Below are 27,202 nucleotides of genomic sequence, written 5' to 3'. Positions count from 1 at the left end.
CTGCCGGTGTGCATTGCGTATGATCGGTTTAAGCTTGTCACCATAAAACTTAAAATCTTTTGATACATATGTAGCTATAGTAGCTATGTATTTGTACAACTCATTGTAACATTTGAATATATGTAAAAAGCAAAATTAATGCTAATTCATACAATAACAGCTTTGAATCATTATTTATTTACAGGAATGAAATTAGCAACATTGTTACAGTATCCTAACTGTGCCGGGGCACTATATATATCAAGGGTGATGTACATACAAGTAGCCATGGATTTTGCTATCAATCTATTATTCTAGTATATCACATGCAAAATAATTGAGATAGTGGTGACACAGGTAGTAATCTAGCTAGCTATCAAAATGCATAGACTGCTATAGACTCAAAGCAAATGTATTTGATTTACTAAAAGTACAGTATTTACAGCAAAAATATGCAATTCACAGTGTTTAGCACCTGTTGGGATATTTTAAAAGAATTTGCAGTAATTCAAGGTACTGGCTAATAGTTATAATCGCTGTAATATGAATGTGAGCTTGAAACAAATTACTTTGATCATAAATATTTGAGTTCATTAAGGCTGATTTTTCCAAATCTGGTCATGTATACTAGCACCACCTGAACAACTGCCAAAGGCTTCCCTCATAACTTTCTCATGCTTTACAGTAATAGCCATACTGTTGTGTACATGTGTGTGCATAGTATAAGTTTTGTGCTTGTTGTTATGAAGATTTCCTAGCAAAAATAGAGAAAGTTTATCACTAAGTGAAGGATAACTCCTGTAGAAAGTGGAGAATTACATATATATGGCAAAAAATTGTATGTATTTTACACATCACATTTTAATTAATAAAGTGATGGTAAATATGTAAGTTAAATATTTTGTTCCTTGAGACATGTATTGTACCAAACCAGTAAATGTGACCGGATTTTGGAAAATCAGTCTTAATGTCACATTTTACAACTGGAATATTTATGATTAAAATAAGACATTATAAACTTCTACTCAACTTTACAGTGATTGGATCAGTAGTCAGTACCCTGAATTACAAGAAATTCTGTGAAATATTTTATCAGGTGCATAAGTGCTTTAGTGGTGACGCATAAAAGTGTAGGTTTCTACGTATTTCACATGTGACATTAAGACTAATTTCCCTAAAATCTGGTCACAAATGTGTTTTATAAGAAAAATCGAAGTTTGTAACTACTGTATTAAGACAGCAATGCATTTTATAAGAAGTTTGCAAATATTTATACTATAACTTACCCATATACTGCATACTGTATGCTATACAACAGAAATGATCTTGTCTGTGTTGTTCTATAATTCTTCATCCATTCTACTCTTCTTGTTTGATGTATGATCATTTGAAGACAACGAATGTTTCATTTGCAAAGTTGTATACTGAAATGACTTCCTCTTACTTGATCTATGAATTCAAACAATACAGGTTTTATTACGCTAAATGCTTTAAGGGACAGATGCCAAGTCATACAAATGCTACTTGTACATTCCATTAAATGTGTAACTAAGCTTTTGATATTTGTCGATCTATGCACACACCAGTGAAGTTCACTTTTCACCATGTATGGATATAGCCACTCAATACTCTACACATTTGCACCATAGCCATGTCTCTGATTTGCTCAGGCTGCTATATCACAAGTGAATTTCTAGAGACGTGTGCAATACGCTGGCACTTTGTAATGCCACTGGCCAGCTGAAACACGAGACTATAGACATAAACAGCCTTAGACAGTTGCCTAGATATTTTATACATAATATTAAGTGGCTTAGGTGGTCATATTAAATAAAGCTGGAGACACCATATGACCCACTTGGCCATTTTCTGTTATGGATTGAAGTGAAATAAACACTGGTTGGCTGCATTCATGGTGAAAATTTCAAACTTGTAGCTTCCCAAACTTGGATTGAAATGTTTAAAATCACAAATCTCACAATCTATTGATGTGCGTTAATCAACGGATTTTCCAAATTAGGTCACATATGTTCATAACATAATAAATTGTTTCACCATGATGTAGAAAAGGTGAGTTTGTAACTTTCTAATAGGATAATTGTTAACAAAATGTTAACAGCACAAATCTGTACTGCATTACTAGTAAGTTATCTCATCTGCAGTTCACATCATCATTTGGTAGTGGAAAAGATTCACTCTATAAAATTTATTCCTGCTTGAATTGCAAATTCCAGCTGGTACAAGCTTGCAATGCTGTTACGATTGTACAGTACCACTGACAAGAACTTACAGTAAACAAGCCTGGAAGTGAAAATTGTTGTTCACTACCCAACCACAGTCTCTGGATAGTGCCGTGTCAAATGATCGTGTATTTGTATGGCTTCAGTGCTTGGTATACTGCCACTTTTTAAACACACTTGTTATTCTGTATGAACACCCTACTTTAAGCTCATCAAGTTTGATCCTTTCTTTTGATGCGATATGCATGGTTCACCAATCATAATAATGTTACAAAAAAGTAAACAAACAAATTGAATAACAAAATAGCGGAAATTATTTTTTTAATGTTTATACCCTTATAGTGCTTTTACGCACCTTGTAGCAACTGTGGTGAGAACGCAATTATGATGGCATTATATATGGAGATCGTGAGGGAAATTTTAAAATACATTATGTGCACAGAACTATTCACTCTAGAGCATGTGAAGGTGATCAACCTTTAAATCTTTGCCAAAAACCTTGGAAACTTTTCAGAAATCTTAAAATCTTTGCTAATATCTGAAATCTCATAGGCAATTATGGGGTGCTAATTGGTTAGTTGCTGACTCCTTGATAGTTTTGTGCTCATTAAAGATCACTCTGAGAATTGGTTAGTGCCATCGTGATTGTGTTCTCGCCAGAGTTGCTAAAAGGTGAAGAATGTATAAACACCATTCAGGGTATAAACATTTAGAATGTATTTTTTGTTTACTCCATTATTCTGGCTACTCCATATTCTGTGGAATACAGGATCCCATTATTACATAGTATCTGTGTGTTTGTGCTCTTTCTGTGAGTTCTACACAGCTAATAACAAGTAGCATTTCTATAATTGACACATTTGAAATCTAATGCATAAGGAAATATCAGAAATTTTACATTTGTGTAGGGATCATAGAAATAAAAAGCAATGAAACAATGGAGGTCCACAGCCAGGGGCGAAGAAATAGTAAGGGACGTTGCCTCTCACTTTGAATAGTGAAGGGGCATTGCCTCCTCACTTTTTTTATACCCAAAAGCGAACTATTTTACTCATTACCAACTTACTTTGCCTTGATAATGTAGAATTTGTGTTTATAAGAATGGAATACTACATGAATTGGTATTGGAAATGTACTAGATCGAGGTAGTCTAAGTAATAATTAGACTTCAGCTCATTGCGAAGGCACTACTACAGTGCCTGAGGGTTACCGAATTACTTAGACCCCTGTGGTCTGAAGTCTAAGTTATTTAGACTCTGTATGTAGTTGTTGTACCTTAACACTGTTGAAAGCTGCTTGTAACAGAGAAATGTATCGTTAATTAGTAGAAACACACCATCACTCACAACAGTCATGGGTTTAAAATTCAATGATGCGTTGCCAGCGCTACCAGTGCAGGTGTACGTAATAAACATGAAAAGGGTCTAAGTAAATATGAAAAGGGTCTAAGCAACTTAGAGAGACCTCCAAAATCCACCAAATCCACCACAAAAATGGGTCTAATAGACCACTCATCTAACTACTCTAATAAAACATTCAGCAGGAACATTATAAAGTTAATTCTGCAAAGCAATTTATTCAACCTAAAAATAAAAATTGCAAGTGCATGATTTCATCACAAAAATATTGTATATTTATAGTATTTTAATGGTTGTTACTGCCAGAATATTAAACGGAGTATCCTATTCAAATACACTTGTACTGGAAATACTCTCAGATTCAATCTCAAATTTCAAATTTTCCTGTGGGGGCATTCCCCCAAGATTGCCCTACTATCGGGCATACTTCACATGCTAGTAAGCAAATCACACATACAGTTAATGACTTTTAAATGCTTCGTAACTGACAGCCACCCTTTTTATTGAGTTGCCTCCCACTTTGGAGTACTGTTCTCTGCCTCTGCCTACAGTTATACTGACTAGTTAGAATTTAATGCTGTTTCAGTCATATACAACCTGTCAATAGTGTAACCATGACTAAAGTAGGAACAAAATTTCAACTAGTATAGCTGCAGATGTCCCTTGTGCCATTACTAGGCCTGAGTCAAACATGCTCAAAAATTTCCCAGAATGCTTTCAGGAAATTTTCACCTATTATGTGCTTCAGTGTTCCTATTATGCTTGCGTTATGGTCCTATAACAACATTTCCTTGAAACATTTAACCAGTGAATATTCTATTAGAGTATATTGCTACAAAGTGACTGTTGTATTAGAGCGTATCGATCTAGTACAATGCATTTGAGTGCTCTATTGCAGTTTGGATTTCCAATGACTGCTCTATTAGGGAGTATCAATCTACTTTCAAGGAATTAAGATATCTGCCTAATATGCTAGCATTATGATGGCACAGTACTCTAGCCTAATATTATGCTTTTATTATGCTGGCATATTTGATGCAGGCTTATTCATATGAAAGAATGGTACCAGGCACATTACAAAAATTTATTGAACAAATATCCCAACTACCACTAAAACACAGAGTATTGCTATTCCACTTAAATTTCAGCCCATAATACAGCATTACAAATGAAGAACAGTACAAGAAGCATCTCTGAAATCATTCCAGTCACTGTGAAAATTATATGACTGTACATATGCCCCAACTGTCAATTACTGGAACATGAACAAAGTGGCCTTTTAAGTCATGTTCTACTCATTACAAACAAAGAACAGTTTTTGAGAAGTATCTCTACAGTCAATCCACAAAAATTAAAAAAACTGATTCAGCCTTAATGCATAAACACTGATCAATATCTATACGGTAGTGGAGAAAGAAATGTGATGCAAAGGGGACAAATGTAATCTAAGTCCATGATGCATGTATTGTAGCTGCTGCAGTTGGCAAAATGGCACATCTTGGGTCAAAGCAGTGTAAAACATTGAAAGAATCAAGCCTGTAGTCTTCTAGTATGTGATTGGCTGAGCAAAAACCAATGATTTTGTGAACATTCCTTGAATTCCATTTTATTGTTTCTTTACTCTCTATAACAACAAAGGAGTGGACAGCCAAAGTTTCAGCCTTTTGTGATGAACAGTCGTGGAGTTATAGCACTAGACAGTTGGAACAGGAATAAATTAATTCAATCTGTAAGGCAACAATATGGCAAAAAAAATTACAGGCGTTTATTTAATTAATCGTAACTCACAACTGAAACAAGCTACAAAGATGGATCAGTCTGTTCACCATAAACTGGTAAAAGAATCAAGGTGTAGTAATTTCCCTGTACATACCCATACATACAAAGAAGGCCAATTCAACAATGAAATGACGATAGTAAACTTTATTCTACTGTAACTGCAAATAATTCAAGTCCTTATGCTGTATGGACACAAAACAAAGATTTTCTCACTCCCCATGAACAGGCAAATGTGATGTTGATTTAAACTTTGTTTCAGTATATATGTACCAAGCCATTAAAACATGCATAAATTTGTTATGCATTGCATGTAGCACACATATTATTACCCAGTTTACTTCAATACATTTTTATAGCAAAAATATAATTTTGTAAAAATGACTGATTTTTGTTCAGCGGGACACATGTATTGGAGGCATCACAGTCAGGAAGTCAAACAATCAGTCATTCAGCTAGTAGAAAATTCAGTTAATTAAAATTTCAAAGAAATTAATTAGGGTTTGGGGTTACTCTGAAGATATTTATAAGCACTTGGTTATGCCTAACCAAATACTGCCAAACTGTAATGAAGGGAAAGTGTAACTGTGATATTCTTGGGCAAGAAAGCCAAACCTCCATGATCCCTATATACTATTTGCAGTACTACTGTACTGTATGATACAGTGCATGCATGTTTGTGTCATGATTCTATCCTCACCTGTAGCACAAAAATAGAGAAACAATCACGACCACTATTGCTACAAATAATACACCACCAACAACTCCTCCGATAAGTGAACCATCAACACTTTGGTTTCCACCATTAACAACAGATTTTGGAACTGTAGACAAACAAAAACAACATGATACATAACCATATAAGCAATTTAATTTACATACACTACTGAATACTTTTGCATAAAAGTGATTGTTTCTTTCTAGGTGAGAATTTGAGTTCAAAACTGTTCATGCACGTGCATGCTTTAGGTAATGTTTCCACTTAATTCTACATACAAAGAATATATGACCACAAAATGATACTGTACATGTACACACTTCAGGCACTTTTAAGCTCTAGATTGATTCTATTATTTTCAATGGGTACAAGCACAAAATTAAATGTAAATAATATTTTAAGCGATTGCTTTGTAAAGTGAAATTGTTAATAATTCCAATAAAGCAATCAATTTCAAGACTTGATAATGGAGTGATAACTGTTTGAGCTTGAGTGATAATTAGTTGTAATTAACCAGCAATAGGCCAGTTACAATTTTACTACTGATGATGTGATGACATCAAAATACTTTAACATCAAAAGTCCTTTACTCTTGTTAAATAATATAACACTAACCAATTACTGGACTGCTTTGCAGAAGGGCTGCTGATCCATTGTTTGTTATACTGACAATGACAGTGTATTCTGTACCAGCTTGCAGGTGTTTAAGAACAGTAAAAGCATCGGATGTCTTGATTATTTTGTCAGATCGTTTCTTCCCAGTAAACAGAGCTATAGTGTACCAAGGAAACCCTCGAGCTTCAAAAAAACTTAGAGGAGTCCAGGTTATGTTAATTGATGTATGGTCAAGCCGTACAAAAGTCACATTGTCAGGTGATTTTAATGGATCCAATTCTTTACTGAAGAATATCACAAAATCATTGAGTGCTCCCCTGCCAGCACTGGTGGATGCAACTACTTGTACTTGATATGGCACACCTGGTGCTGTACACAAGAAGCAAATACAAGATGATTTGCCTTAATTGTACTTACTTAAATTTTGAATTGTGTGTTTCCTAGCAGTACTGGCTAGTTCATTACTTGTCATAGTTCCAGTGGAGTCATTATACACAGAATAGATCAGTTCGTAGCCTGTTATTATTCCATTTGGCTGTTTAGGTTGGTACCATACTATGACAGCACTGGTACCATCAGGTAGACTAGTGGTATTATAAATCTGTGCTACTCCTGGAGCTGTGAGGAACTATTAATCCAAACTTTAACATCCAACTGATAATTTACCTGCTTCAGCTGTCCTTCCAGTTACTACATTACTAGAATTACTAGTCCCTCCTCCATTGGTAGCATTGATGGTCACTGTTACAAGTTGGTAGGGATGACTAAGTCCAGTAATGATATAAGACTGTGTCTATAGCAACAACACAATAAAGTATAGCTTTATCTACATACGTATTTAAAGGCACTTACAGGTTGTCCATTGAAGTTAATATTAATCTTCTTTTTTATTCCAGTATCAGTGACATATGTGATGGTGTAGAAGCTTAGAACACCATTGACTCTATTAGGTATCATCCAGTTTACACGAACTGAATATGTATCAGCAGCAATAACTGAAGTGATTATTGGTGGACTAGAAGCTGTATAGTGTATAAAATGCAACAAAAGTTACAATCTAACCAAAAACAGCTAAGCTGTAAAAAAAGGTGCGGCCCCAAAAAGGCCATGGTGAAAAAAGATGTGAAATCCAAGGTGGCGGCCAAGAAATGGCTGTGATGGTAGGTTAATGGTAAAAATTTTAATAACGACAATTCATCTTGGTCTTGGCACAAAATTCACCTGAATTGTCGCTATTAAAATTTTTACCATTAACCTACCATCACAGCCATTTCTTGGCTGCCACCTTGGATTTCACATCTTTTTTCACCATGGCCTTTTGGGGCCGCACCTTTTTTTAATGCTTAGCTGTTTTTGATTAGATTTCACTTCTTTTTGTGTTTGTATACCCCAAAGCTATATGGCCAGCTTTGGGGATTTTCTTTTCTTTACCACTGGAAGAAGAAAAGATGAAGCAGATGTTAAATACTTTAAATATTTCTGATTTTATCAGTAAATGTACAAATTATATATATATATATATATATATATAATACATAATTTAATACATATATTTATTACAGAACACTCTACACGGTGGTTTCTTTATAACTGAACACTCTACAAAGTGACTTCTTCTAGCTGATATTTCTACAGGGTCATTTGTTTGTAGCCGAACTCTCTACATGATGGTTTCTTCGCAGCTGAACTCTCAACATGGTGGTTACTTTGCATCTGAACTCTCTACAAGGTAGCTTCTTCTAGCTGATATTTCTACAGGATTTGTTTGTACTGTAGCTGAACTCTCTACATGATGGTTTCTTTGCAGCTGAATTCTCTACAAGGTAACTTCTTCTAGCTGATGTCTCTACAGGGTCACTTGTTTGTAGTTGAACTCTCTACATGATGGTTTCTTTGTAGCTGAACTCTCTACAAAGTAACTTCTTCTAGCTGATGTCTCTACAGGGTCACTAGTTTGTTTGTAACTGAACTCTCTACAAGGTGACTTCTTCTAGCTGATCTTTCTACAAGGCGATTTGTTTATAGTTGAACTCTCTACATGATGGTTTCTTTGCAGCTGAACTCTCTACAAGGTAACTTCTTTAGCTGATCTCTGTACAGGGTGAATTGTTTGTAGCTGAGCTCTCTACAAGTGACCTCCTCTAGCTGATCTCTCTACAGAGTGATTTGTTTGTAGCTGAGCTCTCTACAAGTGACATCTTCTAGCTGATCTCTCTACAGAGTGATTTGTTTGTAGCTGAACTCTCTACAGGTGATTTGTTTGTAGCTGAACTCTCTACATGGTGGTTTCTTTGTAACTTCTTCTAGCTGATCTTTCTACAGGGTGATTTGTTTGTAGCTGAACTCTCTACAAAGAACTTCTTCAAACTGATCTCTGTACAGGGTGAATTGTTTGTAGCTGAACTCTCTCTACAAGGTAACTTCTTCTAGCTGATCTCTATACAGAGTGACTTGTTTGTAGCTGAACTCTCTACATGATGGTTTCTTTGTAGCTGAATTCTCTAAAAGGTAACTTCTTCTATCTGATCTTTCTACAGGGTGATTTGTTTGTAGCTGAATTCTCCACGAGGTAATTAGGTTGCAGCTGAACTCTCTACATGGTGATTTCTTGTAGCTGAGCTCTCTACAAGGTGACTTCTTCTTGTTGAACTCTTTACAGGGTGAATTGTTTGCAGCTGATCTCTCTACATGATAGTTTCTTTGTAGTTGAACTCTCTACAAGGTAACTTCTTCTAGCTGATCTTTCTACAGGGCGGTTTGTTTGTAGCTGAATTCTCTACAGGGTGATTTATTTGCAGCTGAACTCTCTATAGGGTGAATTCTTCTAGCTGAACTCTCTACAGGGTGATCTTTTCATAGCTGAACTCTCTCCAGGGTGATTTTTTTTTCAGCTGAATATTCTACATGATGGTTTCTTTGTAGCTGAACTCTCTACAAGGTTACTGATCTCTCTACAGGGTGATCTGTTTGCAGCTGAACTCTCTACATGGTGCATAGTTTCTTTGTAACTGAACTCTCTACAAAGTGACTTCTTCTAGCTGATCTCTCTACAGGGTGATTTGTTTCTAGGTGAACTCTCTACAGGGTGACTTGCCTGTAGCTGAATTGTCTATCAGATTAACTGGTTGTAGCTGAATTACCTACAGAATAACTTGCAATGTAATATAATTCTTTGATGGAGTAAGTTATAAACGTAGCCGAATGCTCTATTAGGGTGACTGTTCTATTAGAGTATCTCAATCTCGCATTTGCAACACGTAGTTGGCTTTCGAATCATGACTCAGTGGTTTGTAATCCGATTCTTCTGTACTACTGCAAGGATTTTCTATGATGATTATTCCAGCTACACACCGATTTTCAGCTCATTGCTCTTAGCGGTTAGCCTGGTAGGCATGAAAACTAATAGTTGTTTTTCATAAAAATCGATTGGGTAATTGTGACACAGGTTGGGTTTTGTGTCATATCTCCATGGTCTTTATCTCGATTCTCTTCAAACCACAAAAAGGCACTCCTACGGTGGTTACTCCATCTACATAGCAATTTTCAACTCATTCCTTCAAGGGGTTTACCCTGTGGGCGTGACAGACCTTCGACCTTATTTTACGCGAATAATCGATCATAACTTCGTGAATGTCCATCGGATTCCTACCAACGTTGGTACTGAGATCCGCCTTAATGAGCCCTTCAAGTGTGCCAAATTTCAGCCCGATTGGAGCACGCATTCGTGTTTTATGGCGGATTTTGCGAAGTGTGCGAAATGAAGAAGAAAAAAAAAGAAGAAATTAAAACGAAATTTTGTTCGCTCTTATCTCAGAAATGGACGGAAACCGATTTTCTTCCAATTTGGTATGTATACTCCCATAACTGGCCGGCACGTCTGTAGCAAATTTGGTTCCAATCGGATAAGGGATCACAGAGCTACATAAATGTGAAAATTGCGTTTTCTTTCTTCCTGTTAATATACTCGCGGTGTGGCGCGCCAGCTTCTTGGGCCACACGACACACTATCGTGTGTCTTGATATGTGTAATTACTGTATGTATTTCTCATATGTACCTGCTTCATTTGTCCTTACTACTATGGAATTTCCTATTATCCCACTAGTTATTGATCTGGCATATATCACTATACTGCAATCGTAAGTGGTAAATGGAGTTAGTCTAGTGACTGTTCCGATTGTACGTGTACCAGGAATGATGACCTGAAAGGAAACATCACAATTTCTATGCATTATAATGTGTATCATTGTAAATAAACATAATATTACACCAACACATAGAAATATGTTGTGTGGTCATCAAGATACATGGTAGTGTGTTATGCGGCCAAGAAAGCTAGCGTGCCACACCATAAGTATATTTACAGGAAGAAAATAATTGCAGTTTTCACACATACATCTGTAGCTCTGTGCTCACATACCAAATTTGAGCAAGATTACCTAATGCAATCGTGAAAGATAAACCCTCAAAATTCGGCTTTATTTCTTTATGTTTATTCTTTGATTAGGGAGCTTAGATTATTCTTTTTGCACTCTTCACAAAAACCAATATAAAACACAAATGCAAGGCTTGGTTTTCTTGAACCTTGGTGCACTTAAGAATGTATTGTGGAAAAATCATGTACCAAGTTTCTAATAAATGTGACCAGGCCTGCGAAAACATGGCATGTGGGCACAAACTACACCCCATCACACTATAGGTCATATCTTAGTACTGGAATGGAATATTTGCATTCTGTAACTTGCACCATAAAGCCAATTAAATGCCTACCAAGAGTGAAAAATGGTATTAGCATAGCATAATGGTATAAAAAGTTATGGGTGATGGAATTATGAAAAAGTAGGCAAAAGTCATGTGCCCACATGCCCTGTTTTCGCAGGCCCGGTCACAAATAGTCATAGATGATTATTTGCATTAAAAACCGACTTGTTGCCATGCCTACAGGGTAAACTGCTTATGGAAATAACTTGAAATTTCTATTCAATAAAAATTCTAGCTAAAAGTTTATAATTTCATAGATCTACCAATGGAACTCTAGTACATTCATGTTCTATTGGAAATCCTCAAGAAAAAATGTGCAATCTGTAAAAGGAATTAAGCAAACTCTACAATACAACACTATTGTAACTTCTCTAGTATTCCATTGAATTGAAGCTGATATTATAGCCATTTTGGTACTGGTATGTAGCACACACAATGCAAATCCTGCATCTTGTATGCTAGAATACAATTTCCAGTCTGTTGTCACAATTTTGCTAGCATAGCACTTACCATGAAGATTTATGATGATGACAATTGCCACAAGTAAGTCTTAATGGCATAAAAGTTGAGCAACTGCAACTTATTAGGTTTCATGTGAAAAATTGAGATATTCTAATAGAACAGTCACTGCAAAATATAATCCTAGTACATACCTAACTTGGAAAGAATTTGCTTTAGTATAAAACACTATAGTGCAAATTATTGTTTTAGCTATATCTGTTTCTGTTATGCAATCACTCACTGTAGACTTGTAATCTGCATAAATGCATGTGATGTTGTACTGTCTGACCACTCCAAATGTTGGAGCATCCCATCGGAATACAATACTAGTAGATGTGATGTTGACTGCTCTCAGGTTGCTGTAAACTATACATTTACAGGATCACACATATAAACTGCATGCATCCATACATACACAGATGCATAATATATACAATACACAAACCAGTGTTGAAACTGGTGACCCGGGTGATCTGCTGACCCGGATAGCAATCTGCGTCAGACCCAGACTGATTAACACTGGGGCATATTCCAAGAGCTACATTACGGACTCTTTTGATTTGCATGTTAAGTACAAGGGTGCATGTTGCTAAATGGAAACTAAACAGGTTAGGTTTATAATGATAAACCAGTGATTGTGGTTCCACATAAACGTAGACAGCAAGATACATTTTCTGTAAGTGGGTGTGGCTTCATACATACCTATGTACAAACTTTAATCTCACCATACTGATAAATTAACATGGCTCCATATAAACAGCATCACACATTCTCAATATAAAAGCGGGTGTGGCTCACGAAAGATGCTCCATATAAGCCTGCAAACAGCTACGGACATGGATTTTTGACCGCAATGCTACTAATAAATGGGGGTGGTTGCATGTATGCCTACAGACAGTAATTCCGATAAGTGGGCATTACTCACACAACAAGCTATGCTGCAGCATGACTAGAGTATGATGCGCTAACAAACTTCCACATAATGAAACTAATTACTTCGTTTCGCCTGTGATCCAATCTGGGTCAGACTCAGATATTCTGGTCAGACTCGGATAACCTGGACAAAACGTGACCCGATTGGCCTGGGTGATTCAACCTGGTTTCAACACTGACACAAACACAATAACACTATACTCATACGCACACAGTAAGAACATATGTGACCAGATTTTACAGAACCGAACCAAATCGCACATCAGGCAAAATCAAACTAACACCACCAGTGGATAGCTACACTATCATACTACAAGTTTTGACCCTCAGCACTATTCAAACTACACGAGGCTGGTTTTAGTAGACGTCTTTTCTGGGTGGTGTGGAGTGCCCAAATGGCGGTTTCAGGCCTTGTGAAGGACCTGGCTTGGCAAGAATCAGTGGTTTACTGGTGGACAGCCTTATAATGTTGGCCAGACGTGTTCTCTGTAGATTTTGCTACATATCAGCCACTAAGGAGCCAGCACAGCTCTGTAATCTCGTGTCTGGACTCCAATCGTGGTCTGCCTCCATTTTGAGGCCTATCTTTTGCCCTCCCCACCACCCCCCAGCCTCCACCCCTTTGTGAGCACTCGTGATACTACTTCGCTCGTCCAACCGCTCAGATTTTCTATCTTATTTGGCGGGAAACTGTACGAGCAGCTACAAGTACTGGAAGTGGCTTGAAAGGCAACAGATTGATGCATCTTTTGTGTAAATTTCATACGCGTGCTTGCTATCCTTGGAGAGTTATGCTGGCTTCAATTCTTTAAAACCGCTTATCTCGAAACTTCTAATGTGCGATTTGGATCGTTTTTCCAAAATCCAGTCACATATTATGTGTGTGACTGTCTCTGAAAAAACTTGGTCATATCTCCTATTTGCAAGTATAGAGCTATATGCTGGTTTTAAGTATTTAGAGTGTTGTAGCTCGACAATAGTTGAGGCTACGTACGTACATTTACCAATTTCATACATTTTATGATAACCATAGCATCCACTGTACAACTAGCCATCAGTTGATCATTTTCCTTCCATTTTAGATAGTTTTTAATGACGTTGGCTATATCAGGGCTCTGATAAGGGTGGTGGGCAGGGATGGATGGGAGGACATGTCTGTGTGTTTGTGTGTGCGGTGTGTAGCATATACCTTATGGTTCCCAATATTTTATGTGACTAGGTCTGGAATATTACATGGTCTTGTCACCCATGACAGTAGGAATTTACTGTCTAAATCAGTATACAGCTTTTCAACTTAATTACAATAGTGGGCAACCACCTACGTAACAGCCACTTGATAAGTGTGTCTAGTTTTGCTGGCTGCTTTTTCCAAGCCTAGTGGCAAGCCATATGAGTGACTGGAGGCCTTGATGGAGCTCTGCCCAACTCACAGACAGTTGGATGTAGCTACGTATACAGTTTAATATTGTGAATAAAGACCTACATATGCTACAGTTTTTATTTTTCATTTTAACTATTTTCAGTGTCTTAAATAATTATGTAGCTTATAACTCAGCTTAATTCATCTTTACATAACTTCCTATTTCATTTTCAAAACAATCCTTCACTACATATACACGCAGAAAGGGACACGTATATAGACGCACAAGCACCACACTGTAACATACAATATATATGTGACCAGATTTTAGAAAACCGATCCAAATCACACATCAGGCAAAATAAAACTAACACCTCCGGTTGGTAGCTACACTACCATACTAGTACTGTAGTTTTGACACTCAGTACCACTCAAACTACTAGAGGTCGCTTTCAACAGACGTCTTTTCTGGGTGGTGTGTAGAGCACAAATGGCGGTTTTAGGCCTTGTGAAGGACCTGGCTTGGCAAGAATCACTGGTTTATGGGTGCACAGCCTCATAATGTTGGCCAGACGTTTTTCTGTAGATTTTGCTACATACATGCAGTACAGCTCACAGGTAACGTCGCATGTACAAGCACAACACACGTGAGGTGTGCTCGAGTGACCCGTGTGGATACAGCAAGGCTACAGTAATTCTCCACGATAGCAAACTTTACTCGAGAGATGAGATAACAGGACTCACCTATGGTATTTGGTGGTGGAGCTGGCTCAGTTCTGCCAGATGTGATGCCTCTTGTTGCAATGCCTGTGTACCTAGATGGATTGGTCGCTAAGACCTAGCTAGATGGATTTGTCGCTAAAATCTAGATGGATCAGTCGCTAAGTAATGCCACACAACCCCAGTTAGAGCATTTTTCAAATTCATATTTTGGATAGCCAAAGGAATGGTCAACCAAAGTTTAAACTATAGAGCCAAGAAATCTCGAAGTTACAGTGCTACAAAGTGGCAACAGCAAAAATCGATTTGTACAGTGACAATAAACTACAGGCGTTTAATTAAACGATCATAACATACGAATACAGACCTCTACACCATCGAATTCTCCATTAACAAGCAAAACTATTGCTACGTAAGTTTTGTCTTTCAGGCCTTTCCTACGACCAGGGGGAACCGGCGAAGGCAAAAAACACAGGGAAAAAAAGAGATAGTGAACCGCTTGTCCAACACAAAGCAGACTAACGCTCGTACAGTAGTTCTATCTCCTTGGGAGTACTGTCACGAAACTAAGATTTTGGAACTCCTCTTGCTTTGGGGATCATGATAGGTTTTCAGTGTTATCACTTTCCTTCATTGTGAAACAAGTGCTTTAGAATTTTTGGATTGATTTTTTCCCTGGGGTGACCAGCGCCCCTTGCCACCACCTCCAGCACCAGATGGTAAGATGCTGGACAAAGATGTTTAGACTAATGTGAAGTGATTTTGTAAATATTCCACTCATTGCGTTCAGTAGGCCCTGCATGTGTTTATTGCATTCTACTGTAATATTAGCTAGCTAGTTACTAATAGGCTTTCACAAACATATGGGACCAGTCACAAATGTTTATGTGGTTTAAGTGTTGTATGAAGTTACTAAACTCACTGGTGAGTGTTCTCATGTGTGGTGAGTTGCTTGTGTGGCTAGTGCTTATCCACGCGATGTTCCACAGGTCTAGACTTGTACAGTACATTGCAAAAGAACAATCCCGCGAGAAGACATGAGCATTACTCGCATGTGTATTCTCGCGACATTATCTGTGAGTTGTACTGAATCAGCCACTAAGGAGCCAGCACAGCCCTGTAATGTCATCTCTGGATTCCAATCATAGTCTGCCTCCATTTTGAGGTCTAACCCTCGCCCACCCCGCCACCCTCCACCCCTTTGTGAGCACTTGTGATACTACTTCACTCATCCAACTGCTCAGATTTCTATCTTATTTGGCGGGACACTCTATGAACAGCTGCAAGTACTGGAAGTGGTCTGAAAGGTAACAGATTGATGCATCTTTAGTGTAAATTTCATATGCGTGCTTGCTTTCCTTGGAGAGTTATGCTGGCTTGAATTCTTCAAAACCGTTTATCCCGAAACTTCTAATGTGCGGTTTGGATCATTTTTCCAAAATTCAGTCACATATTTACATACCATTAAGGGACATCATTGATTGCCCAGAAGAGTACACAAAGTTGTCTACCCCAGCAATGGCAACTCTGACATGACACGTGTAAATGCCATTATCTAGTAGAGCATTGGCATTAGCAGCATCAATATACAATGATGAAGACAACGCATCATCACTGTTGGTGATCTGCAAAACAAGTAAACAGCAAAGTACAACTTAGATACTATGTATACTCAGACACTTAATGAATAAATATGTTAGAAAGTTATAAGATCTTTATAACATCCTATGGTACTTTGTCATGTCCCATGATTTTTTTCATTTTAGCCATGATAATAAGTACAATACCATTCGTATATAATTTCACAGTGCAAGCATGTTGTATGCACTGTGCTTCCACACGTGTGAACTCAACACGTACACATGGTTTGATCTCATGTATGTACATGCAAATACATGAGTGAAGGCAGCACCCAGCAGCACCACCACATGCGTGATACATGCAGCCTGTAGTACGCTTGTAGTTTTAGGCTTGTGCCGATTATGCCAGCATAATTTGGAGCATAATAGGTAGGCAAAAGTATTGAACATAATTCTGGCATAACGGGCACAATTTTTGCACATTGATTGCCAGAGAAGCTGAAACTATGCATATTTTGCATGATGTACTACAATATAGTGTAAAAAAAAAATCAGATTGCAGTTCTTTGTGAAGGCTAAAGATCGATATACTCTAATATGTGTTGAAATACCGTAATAGAATATTCACTGATACCCTAACAGAACAGTCAAGATTTGATTTTATAGGAACTTATTTGGGGCACAACTGGGCATAGCTGGAGCATAATAGGGGAAATTTTACATAATTGCATTTTATTTGAATTCCTGTTTATTAAATATTTATAATCTACTTAGCTAAGTGTACCCACTGGCAAAGTTTCAGCTTCATTTGCCAATAACATTACAGCCCTACAAAGTAGCAACAACAGAAAAATCGATTTGTACAGCAAGTATAGGGGAAAATAAATTACAGGCGCTTATAAAAACCGTTGTATCGTACCAACAGAGTGAGATATGGGGCTAAAATTTTCACCATTGTGTTTGCCATGAATAGGGGAATAAATTGCTGGGTAAGGTTTTCCTTTCTCACCCTTCTTCACTGCATACAAAGGCAAAATTAGTGAAGAAAAATCGATCGCATACGATTGCTTCGACATGATGTAAACAAAAGCTCATAACTTATGTCTACTACAACGAAACAAAGAGTTTTCAACTCATCTTGAGCAGGTGAATAAGATGATATCCAGGCTTTTAATGTTAGTCGCTTCCTTCACTAAGAAAGAGGGATGAAAAAAATTACAGAATTTTTTCAATGATAAGTAAGTATTTCACCTAATGTATTCAATGCTTTATACTGTAAATTTAGGCTTGTGCGATTATGTCCCTTTTTCGCAGATCCGGTCACATATTGTATGTGTAAAACTATTTGAATATAAACAATCAATTTAGCATATCATATGACTACCATGCCACCGCTTGCTGACGAGGCTTTTAGTAGCAGTGAAAAACATAATTTATGCAGCTTAAAGTATAAATGGTTTAGCTACAGTGTAAGTACACTTATAATAATGCAAATTGGTTGTTGGACAAACCATTGCTGCTGCAACTATACAGCTTGCCAGCCTACACCCCTGTGAGTTACAATCTTGCAAAGTACACACACAGCATGTATCATGTACCTGTATCCTATTACTTGATATGTCTAGAGAATTTCCATCTTTCATCCATGTAAACTGGTACAATGCTTCTACAATATCCTCCATTACTGCAACTGTACACAACAACTCAACAGCATCTCCTGAATCACCAGTGAACAATGTTGGAGATATGTTGGCAGTTACAGTGGGTGCTAATAAAAGAGTTCAAACATGATTAAAGTATAATTATTAATTATTCATAATTATGTAATGTGATAAAATATATATATTTTTAGTTTACTACTACACAACAAATGCTTCACATGCACTGACTTCACAAACAAAATAGGTAAATACTAATCCCACATAAGTACATTTTGTTGCAACTTGCAAGTAAAGTCATCTTTTACAAACTATCCTATAGTTGTTGTTAAGTACACAAGTGCTTCTGAGGGAGATTTATTTGATATTATATTCATAGACCTCTCTACATCCTATAATAGATTCATAAGCCTATATACATAGAGGGAGATTTATTTGATATTATATTCATAGCCCTCTCTACATCCTATAAAAAGATTCATAAGCATTCTTGCACATATTGCTGTAGTGTATTCATTATTTGCTACTATGTATAAACTACACACCTACGTACATACCATCTACTCCTACAACTACACGATGGATATTGTAGGCATTAATATAACCAAGTACTATCACAGTACAAAGATAATCTCTTGCATCACTCCTGAGAAGTGGTACAAATGTCACTGTCCTCATGATCTGTGATCCATTAGTGATCAGATCTGACAATATCACTCGTGATGATTGTCGTATATCCACATACTCTGATAATGAGTTCTGTTCTGTCCAGTTTAACATAACCAGAGAAGAAGACACACCAAGGAGTGTGGCCCTGCATGTGAGGTTGAAAAGTTGTCCACTGACAGGATGCCTATATGACTGTGATATGCTAAGTGGTACCTGAGGAACTGTCAAGAAATGTGTCACGTAATTCATCACTATAATAATGGTCAACTGCTATGCATAAAAACATACATGTTTCATGTAAATTTGGTAGTAATGTTATCAAGGAATATGGCTTGTAAGTATCTAGCCAATATTTTAATCAGTTGTTAAACACTTTTCTAAAAATGTATCACACTTGTGCATGGACGGTACTGTTCTGCCTATATGAACAGTGCTAATGATTCATGCACAATTCTATATCCTATGCAATTTACATACCATCCACTTGCAGTTCAAAGGTATCATTTTGTACAACTGGTGGGGTACTGTTAATCACCACATCACACTCATACACCTTCCCAGTATCATTAGTGGTCAATAGTGAGATGTTGTAGTAACTTGTATACAAAAGATTTACACCAATTACTCCTATTGTCCTTGAAAGTATGGTACCATCCCTGCTCCATGTAATGTCCACACTGCTGACAATGCCTTTAGATACTACCACATAGCAAGCTAGTGCTAGTGGTTGACCAGCATTCTGAGCTCCGAGAGGTACTATTGTCACTTGAGGTCTCTGAACTATTGAGAAAAGGTTGTGCATACTGCAAGATACAGTATTATATGTTAACTCACTTGGAAGAGGGTCAATATTAAAAGAGCCTGATGCTCTGGCATTTAATACAACCACAGTACAGGTGTATACACCTTGATCTCCCTCTCTCAGATATTTAAACAGAAGCTCACTAGAGAAATTGTTTAGATGTTGATATGGAGGAAAGATGGTCATCCTAGAAGTATTAGTGATAGTGTTCCCTGTGGGTCCTGTCCAGCTGAACTGTACTGCATTTAACTCCACTCCTTTATGTATGGTAGCTCTGCATCCAATGAGCTGGGTAAAACCCACCATGGTGGTCTCAATAGGTCCATTTGCATATGTGGAAATGACAGGATTTGGAACTATATGTACCATAAACACAATATAAATACCCACAACAATACTATGTAGTTGTCATACCATTCAATTTCAGTGTGATTGTGCTTGTAGCCATTACTGGTGGACTGGTGTTAATTATAATGTAACACTGGTAGATTCTGCCCTCATCATTTGTGCTTAATGTTGAGATATTATATGTATCTTTACACACTGATGAGGTACTAAATCTAAAGCAAAATCTGGTCCCTTCAATTCGTCTTAAATGTACTCCACCACTAGACCACACAAATTCTACAATGGTCGTGACACATTCCGGAACAATTGCAGTACACTCCAGTGTTAGTGGCTCACCAACAATTTGGGGACCAGCAGCACTTAAACCCACAGAGGGCGAAGACACTACATGTATGTACCCAACATAAAATTATATACGTATATACACGTATATACTGTGCATATATACAGTAGTACTGTATCATACAGTATGGTAGTACTGTATACTAGGGGTAATGGAGGTTAGGGACTTCAATATCAACCAAAAAACAGCCTCACTTTTCCTTTAAAACAGCTTGGCAGTATTGGCTGAAAAATAGTTCAGAGTGACCTAACACCCCCCTCCCCCACTAACAACTTTCTATGAAGTTTTAAATATTTTAATTTCTATTAAACTCAATTTTCTACTAACCGGCTAACTGACACTCCGGTGCCTTCAGCCAAGCTTAACTCAACTATGGTTATAACCCGTTTGATGTCAATATTTCAGCTTGAGATATGTCTTTTCGTCCACTGCAGCAGCTATAGTGCCTGAATCATGAACTAACATTTGTCCTCCTTTGTGTCCTAATTCTTTCTCCACTGCCTCAAAGGTAATGTGCAATGGCTTCAGTGCAACCTGGCTGTTACGAGACTAGTTTATGATTTTCATAGCAGGTGGAATGATTGCAGAGGCCCTCTTGTACTGTTCATTGTTTGTAATGCTGTATAATGGGCAGAACATACTTGAAAGTACTTCTTGCAGTGTTTTTGCAGTATAATGGGCAGAGCAAAGCTGAAAATTAGTAAAATGGCAACAGTTATTGAGAAGCTAAACCCATGATAAGGGGGAGGGGGTGAGTTTCCATTTTCCTCCCCATTACCATTACAACTATGACTGCTTGAATGATAATAAGAGTCTACAGGTCTACAGCTATATTAACACCCTTTTAAAGAAATCACATGATTACAATTTATTTTTGGGCTTGCACAAATCACTGATTTTCCATATCCATGAATCACGTGTAAGATTAATGTTTCATGGCCTAAATGCTATCATCTGTGACAGGGTTGAAACTGGATCATAATCACTGACCTGGATGACCTAATGACCCATATAACTCAGACCCATATCTGTTAATTGCTCTTGTGTTATAACAAATGTGACCCACTGAGTGAAAACTGGCCACTTTCACAAAGTTCTATTTTGCTATAGAAATACGCGTGCTACATAAAAATTTTATGCACGTTTTAATCACTTCGGTATTCACTGAAACAAAGCTCAAATCAATAAAACCTATATACGTACCACCAGATTCTCCTGTTCGTTGGAAGTAAGAAAAGCTTTGTTTCATGTTCATACAGCATATGGTACGAGAAATAAAGTTTACCGTCGCCATTTAATTGTTGAAATGGCCTTCATCTTTGCACAGAGATGTAGAGGGAAAACACTAAACCTTGATCGATGTGCCAGTTCATGGTGAACAGATTAAGCTAAACCCCATCCTCGTAGCTTGTTTTATCATGAGTTATGATCAATTAAATAAGTGCCTGTGTTTTATTTGCTGTATTGTTGCTGTATAAACTAGCGCTATAACTATCACAAATTAAAGGCTGAAACTTTTGGCTGTCCACTCCTTTGTTACTATTGATAACAGAGAAGCAATAAAAAGGAATTTGAGGAAAGTGCAAAAATGGCCGGTTTGTGCTCAGCGGGTCACAAATGGTTTTGCAAGAGGAGAAAGTACAGTAAATGTGTAGATCCAGGCTAGATATTAACCAAAATTAATAGGAACACTGTAAGTACTCTGTAAATTATGCAAAACTGAGCATGGCTCCAACTGTACAACCAGCTGCAGTCTTTATGCCATACTACTTTGTCATTTAATACAAATCAGATCAAAGATGAGGGATCTTTAAAGAGTTGAATATAGATAAAATTAAAAATCATTACCTGGTCTTTAATTTTAAGGCGTGTGTCTTACGTAACAATTGAAATACTCTAATTGAACGGTCAGTGCTCTAATAAAGTAATAATGTAACTTGTTTCAAAACTCCTTTACTTACTGTCTTTTTCATTATATGAACAATCTGTTTCTAAACACGTTGAGTATTGACACTTTCATCATCACTGTCAAGCAAGATGCAATACTTAACGTATGTGATGCAATACACAATTCAGGATATTCAACAATTCATGTCAGATTCAATTGATTAAACTAAACATGAACAGGACAATCCAGTTGGTTTCAATCTGTTGTATATAAACATTTATTGTGTGCAAAGGACATACCTATTGAATTGTGCAACTCCTGAAAATAGAATCCACCAGGATGACCATAGCCTTTATATCTGGCAAACCCGTACACTATTGTTGTCATCAGAGCTGATGTATTAGTATGGATGACCTCAACCACACCTTCTGATATATTCACTGTTGTAGCATATGCTTCTGAGATGTTATTCACTTTAACTGGTACCCATTCCTGTATGTCTAGTGACTTGTTCTCTCCTCCTGATATCAAGTACATCATGTCAGGTTGATAATATTGTGCCAGTACTATAATGTTGACATAGTTAGCATAGTTTTCATCATTGATAGTCGAGGAAAGAAACTTGTTAATGTAATGTATTGTGGCAGGTATTGCGGTCATCATTGGATCACCAGTAACATCATCATCACTTTGTCCATGGCTAAACTGTGCTACAAATACTTCCCTATTTGAATAAATTACACAGTGTTCTTGATGACTATATGTTCTTTTAATAATTACTCCTTCGTTAATGGTATTAGATTCCTTTGAGTTGTTACAGTAAATATCAACAACAGTGGAATTATAAGCAGCTAACACTTTAATAGTATATGACCTTCTGGTAGCTAATGGTGCAGTATAATATACTCTACCCCATACTGTAGTTGGTGGTATTTGTTCTATCAGATAATCACAACCTCCAACCCCTTCTGGTATTGTAGCACATTCATGGCCACTAAAAGCTGACACTGGTTTGTTTGTAACAACCTTTATCCCAGATAAACTACTGTCATAACTTAAACTTGATCCAATAAATGCAGTTTGTAGTTTGTCAAGACTGAAGGTGAACTCCGTATCACTCAGAATATATCCATATATACCTTCTGCATTAATTTTGCTTTCTTGAGCAGTCATCACTGTTATTCTTGTATCATTCTCTATACCAACTAATAGTAGTGTACTACTGTGAGAATTAGAGCCCACCGACATCCTGTAGTATACATATACATTGTCACATGAACCAATAAACGGTAGAACAAAGAATGTACCAGTGGATGACAAGTCTGGTTCATCAGCTATACTTTGACCAATTAATGTTACTTCATTACTACTGGTCCACACATAGATTCCTTTATTTGCATCAGTAAATGATTTCATTACAATATTAGAGGGAAAGTTGACAACTGCTTCACCACCACCAGCTATAGTACCATTCTGATAGAATCCTATTCCTGGGGCTTCAACTATAAATGATACTGGGTGTATTTCAGTGGTCATCAGTAACAGTGAAGGGTAGCCACCCCTCCAATTATCAAAAAAGCCAACATAGAAGACAGCAGTGGTGTTAGCTGAAGATGGTACAACACAAAGTGTGACATATTTACATAAGAAAACCATCCACAACACATTAGTAACTTACTGGCTAACTGTTCATATACTGTATCATACAGAAAGGTATAGTACTCTTTGTTAGGGATCAAAGAGGTTTACATATTCTCACAAAACACAATGACCAGAAACCAGCTTCACAATACCTTCATGGTACCTTGGCAGTATTATAGCTCCAAAATTAATGCTTCCAATAAGTCATGAAATTTTTATTTTAAAAACGTGGATGTTTTTTTTGCTGACTGATTCAGTGCATGACTGATTTACTGACTTACTTACAGTACTTACTAATCACTTCAGAGAAGTGTAACATGGGCTTGCTGCTTCAGCTTGACAGGTGTATTTTGGCATACCACAGTACATACAATGCATGCTTCATGGACTTACCTTTTCCCTTCTTTGTGTCCCATTTCTTTTTGCTGACAGTGCAAGATGTGAAAGCAGTACAAACAGCCTTTAGACACCTGGAAGCACTTGGTACAACACCAACTCCAAAGTAAGAGGTCAGTAGTTCGGGCCCGCTGTAGTTAATTTCAAAAAAATATTTTTACTGCTTTTAGGAACATGTTTGCTTTGACTGCTCTATTAGGGTATTTGAGTGCTCTATTAGAGTATAGCAATTTTTTCACTGTTTTCGGTCCCATTCCAGGAAGGATAACTTCAGTGAGATATCATTTTGAGGGGGGGCTAAGCCAACCTCCTCTCTCCCTTTCTGCTGCCTATGGTACCAGCCAATAATTGGCAACTTACACTATATAAAATCAATTAGTCTTGCTTGGCAAGACCGCCAATAATATTGTTAAGGACAGATAAATAGTCTGACCACATGATACTATAAATAGAAACCACCATAACATCAGTGGAAGAAATTCAACTAAACACAAGATCAAAATGAAAACCTATAATTATAGGTTATAAATGTCGCTTAAAATTATTATATCACATAGGACTTATATGGTTGACAGCTGACAAATTTCAGACAATTTTTCAACCATAATTGGGTTTGGCAGGACATTATCTCCTTTCAAAGTACAATGGGAAGCCTACTGTCTGTGCTGTACATGACTGTTTATTTAACTACTTGTTGGTTGCTAGGAGATACTATACTCTTGCAAACCAAGGGATCGGAGGGATCACAAATACTCTGGAAATATAATAGTGGAAAATGGAAACTGAAAAGCTGAAATGGTCACAAATTGTTATATATCTGTATCCTAGAGTAAAACCCTCATTAAAGGCCATTTTTTAACAACCACCTCTGTACAAGGTTCTAAAGATAGATAAGGAATTTAATGATCTAATTGATTAGACCTTATCTTCTATAAAGACCACCTCTATACAAAGGCCACTGTAAATATTTGTCAATCATGTATTTCATGACTCATAGAAAGGGGTCAATGTCATCTCTCATATTTTGGTCGACACTTCACTCAAGTCATCTGGCTATCTGTACCATTATCCCTTAAGTTTGTACCAGAATGTGTGATACAAAATTAGTCCATGCAAGGGAAGTGTAGCTAGTACACTATATGTATGAAGAAAAATGAGGTATCATACCTGTATATAAGGAGTTGATGACCTTAAGAGCCTAACCTTTTTTAGCTGACCTAGCTTTAGCTATTTAATAGCCATGATTAGATGTTTGGAACTTACCTATTATTACAATGTGAAAAGTGGTCTTTGTAAAGAGGGTGGTCTTACTAACAGTGACCATGAAGTTATCTTATAAATAGTATGCCTAACCATCTTTCAGATCTAATTACAATGTGGTCATTGTATGGAGGTAGTCTTTGTAAAACAGGTGGTCTTTATGAGGTGGTCACTAAGCAAGGATTTTACTCTAGGATACATTTATATGACAATTTGACCATTTCCGTTTTCCATTTCCAATTCCATTGTTTCCCCAATTGCCCAATACTATATATACCGTATAGTCTTGAATGGTAGCCAGGGCGTTTATTTCTTTTGAGCAACTTTCACCCAGACCCAGTGGCCTGGGTGAAAAGCTACTTCAGTAAAATAAACGTGTAGACAACATTTTACCCTTGCCATTATTCAAGACCAGGCCATGCCATTGTTCAAGACCAGCCATGCCATTATTCAAGACCGGCCACCATTCAAGGCAATACAGTATACCATGGCCAAACCCTATAATGGGCAGTGGAAATTGAAAACTGATACTGAAATTGGACAAAACTTCATAAAAATTGATTGACATTAATAGTACACTGTATCTCTTTTAATTACAAAGAACGTTTCTATAATAGACCACTTCCAAGAAAGACCACCTCTATAATTAGACTTCATTTATGAAGTCCATCTCTATAATTAGACGTACTAAAATTGAGGGTTTTTTGAGGTCATGAATAAAGAGACTAATCAGTTATTGAGGTTTGAAGTCACAAAGCTATTTCTTCATAAACGAAGTCACAATTATTGGCTTTAGGAGCTGTCTTATTCATAACTAACTGCTGTACATGGTTACTACATATGTAGCATATGTGGTTTTTTTGTAGGTGTAAAGAGTCTGGTGGATTCTCAGTAGATATCTTGTGCAGTGAAAAAAAAGAAAATAGTCTGGCCATGTGAGCTTTAGCTATAATGGTGTACATTGAGTTAAGATTTATGGTCACTATAACAAGGTGGTTGTAATAATGAGAATAATGAAGTGGGAGACGTACTGTACTTGATGAGGTCATAAAGTACATTTGGAACCTAACTGATATGATTACTATAATGAAGTGGTCTCTGTAAAGAGGTTAGCACTAGTAGCCATTTTACAAGTTTTGACCAATTTCAGTTTCAATATCCCCCTCTGCTGTACTGAAACCCCATAAAAGTAGCTAAAGAAACTAAGACTTGGACACTGGGAGTTTAGTTGCACTAGAGTGAATTTGTAGCATAGTAGTAGCTACCTCTAGGGTTAAAAGTTTCATATTTACCACCCAGTGCTAAAATGTTGCCACAAAAATGTAGAATATGAAGAACGAGGGGAGATTAGAACACACCCATTTCTGTGTTAGCGGACAAGGAGTTAACGTACTAGTTCCGTTGCACGATGAACAGTAGTACAAAATGGTAATTAAACCCATCAACAACCTCCACATCTTCTTCATCAACAGTACACCCACTGACGAACTATCGCAGCAACAACCTCGACAGGAAATACGCAGCAAATTAGCTAATCACGTGAGATTGTGCCCGGAGCGATCGATCATTAAACGACGGTGTAGTGTTGAAGAAGATGTGGAGGTTGCTGTTGTTGGGCTTGATTATTTCGTACTACTGTTCATCGTGCAACGGAACTA

The 27,202-nt window shown here is 37.1% G+C and overlaps 2 protein-coding genes across 2 annotated transcripts in view; one reads left to right on the top strand and one right to left on the bottom strand.

Annotated features, from left to right (window-relative positions):
- Positions 1 to 1,171: 1,171 nt before the first annotated feature.
- Positions 1,172 to 27,071, bottom strand: LOC136255794 (cell adhesion molecule DSCAM-like). Its single transcript, XM_066048688.1, has 16 exons — positions 26,938 to 27,071; positions 22,547 to 23,854; positions 20,083 to 20,400; positions 19,701 to 20,024; positions 19,344 to 19,646; positions 18,755 to 19,087; positions 18,138 to 18,307; positions 16,422 to 16,584; positions 12,188 to 12,312; positions 10,742 to 10,886; positions 7,539 to 7,708; positions 7,353 to 7,479; positions 7,104 to 7,304; positions 6,687 to 7,055; positions 6,054 to 6,177; positions 1,172 to 1,428 (listed from the first exon to the last, which is right to left on the bottom strand). Exons 1-16 carry the CDS (start codon positions 27,008 to 27,010, stop codon positions 1,320 to 1,322), a joined length of 4,362 nt encoding a protein of 1,453 aa, XP_065904760.1. The 5' UTR covers positions 27,011 to 27,071; the 3' UTR covers positions 1,172 to 1,319.
- Positions 27,066 to 27,202, top strand: part of LOC136255793 (cell adhesion molecule DSCAML1-like) — a 35,109-nt gene continuing 34,972 nt past the window's right edge. The window contains exon 1 of the mRNA XM_066048686.1: positions 27,066 to 27,202. Coding sequence (XP_065904758.1) covers positions 27,139 to 27,202 — 64 coding nt within the window. The 5' untranslated portion in view covers positions 27,066 to 27,138.

Source organism: Dysidea avara, chromosome 5 (genome assembly GCF_963678975.1).
Source record: "Dysidea avara chromosome 5, odDysAvar1.4, whole genome shotgun sequence".
NCBI classification, from domain to species: Eukaryota; Metazoa; Porifera; class Demospongiae; order Dictyoceratida; family Dysideidae; genus Dysidea; species Dysidea avara.
Note: the sequence above shows the minus strand (reverse complement) of the source record. Positions and strands in the feature narration are given on the sequence as shown.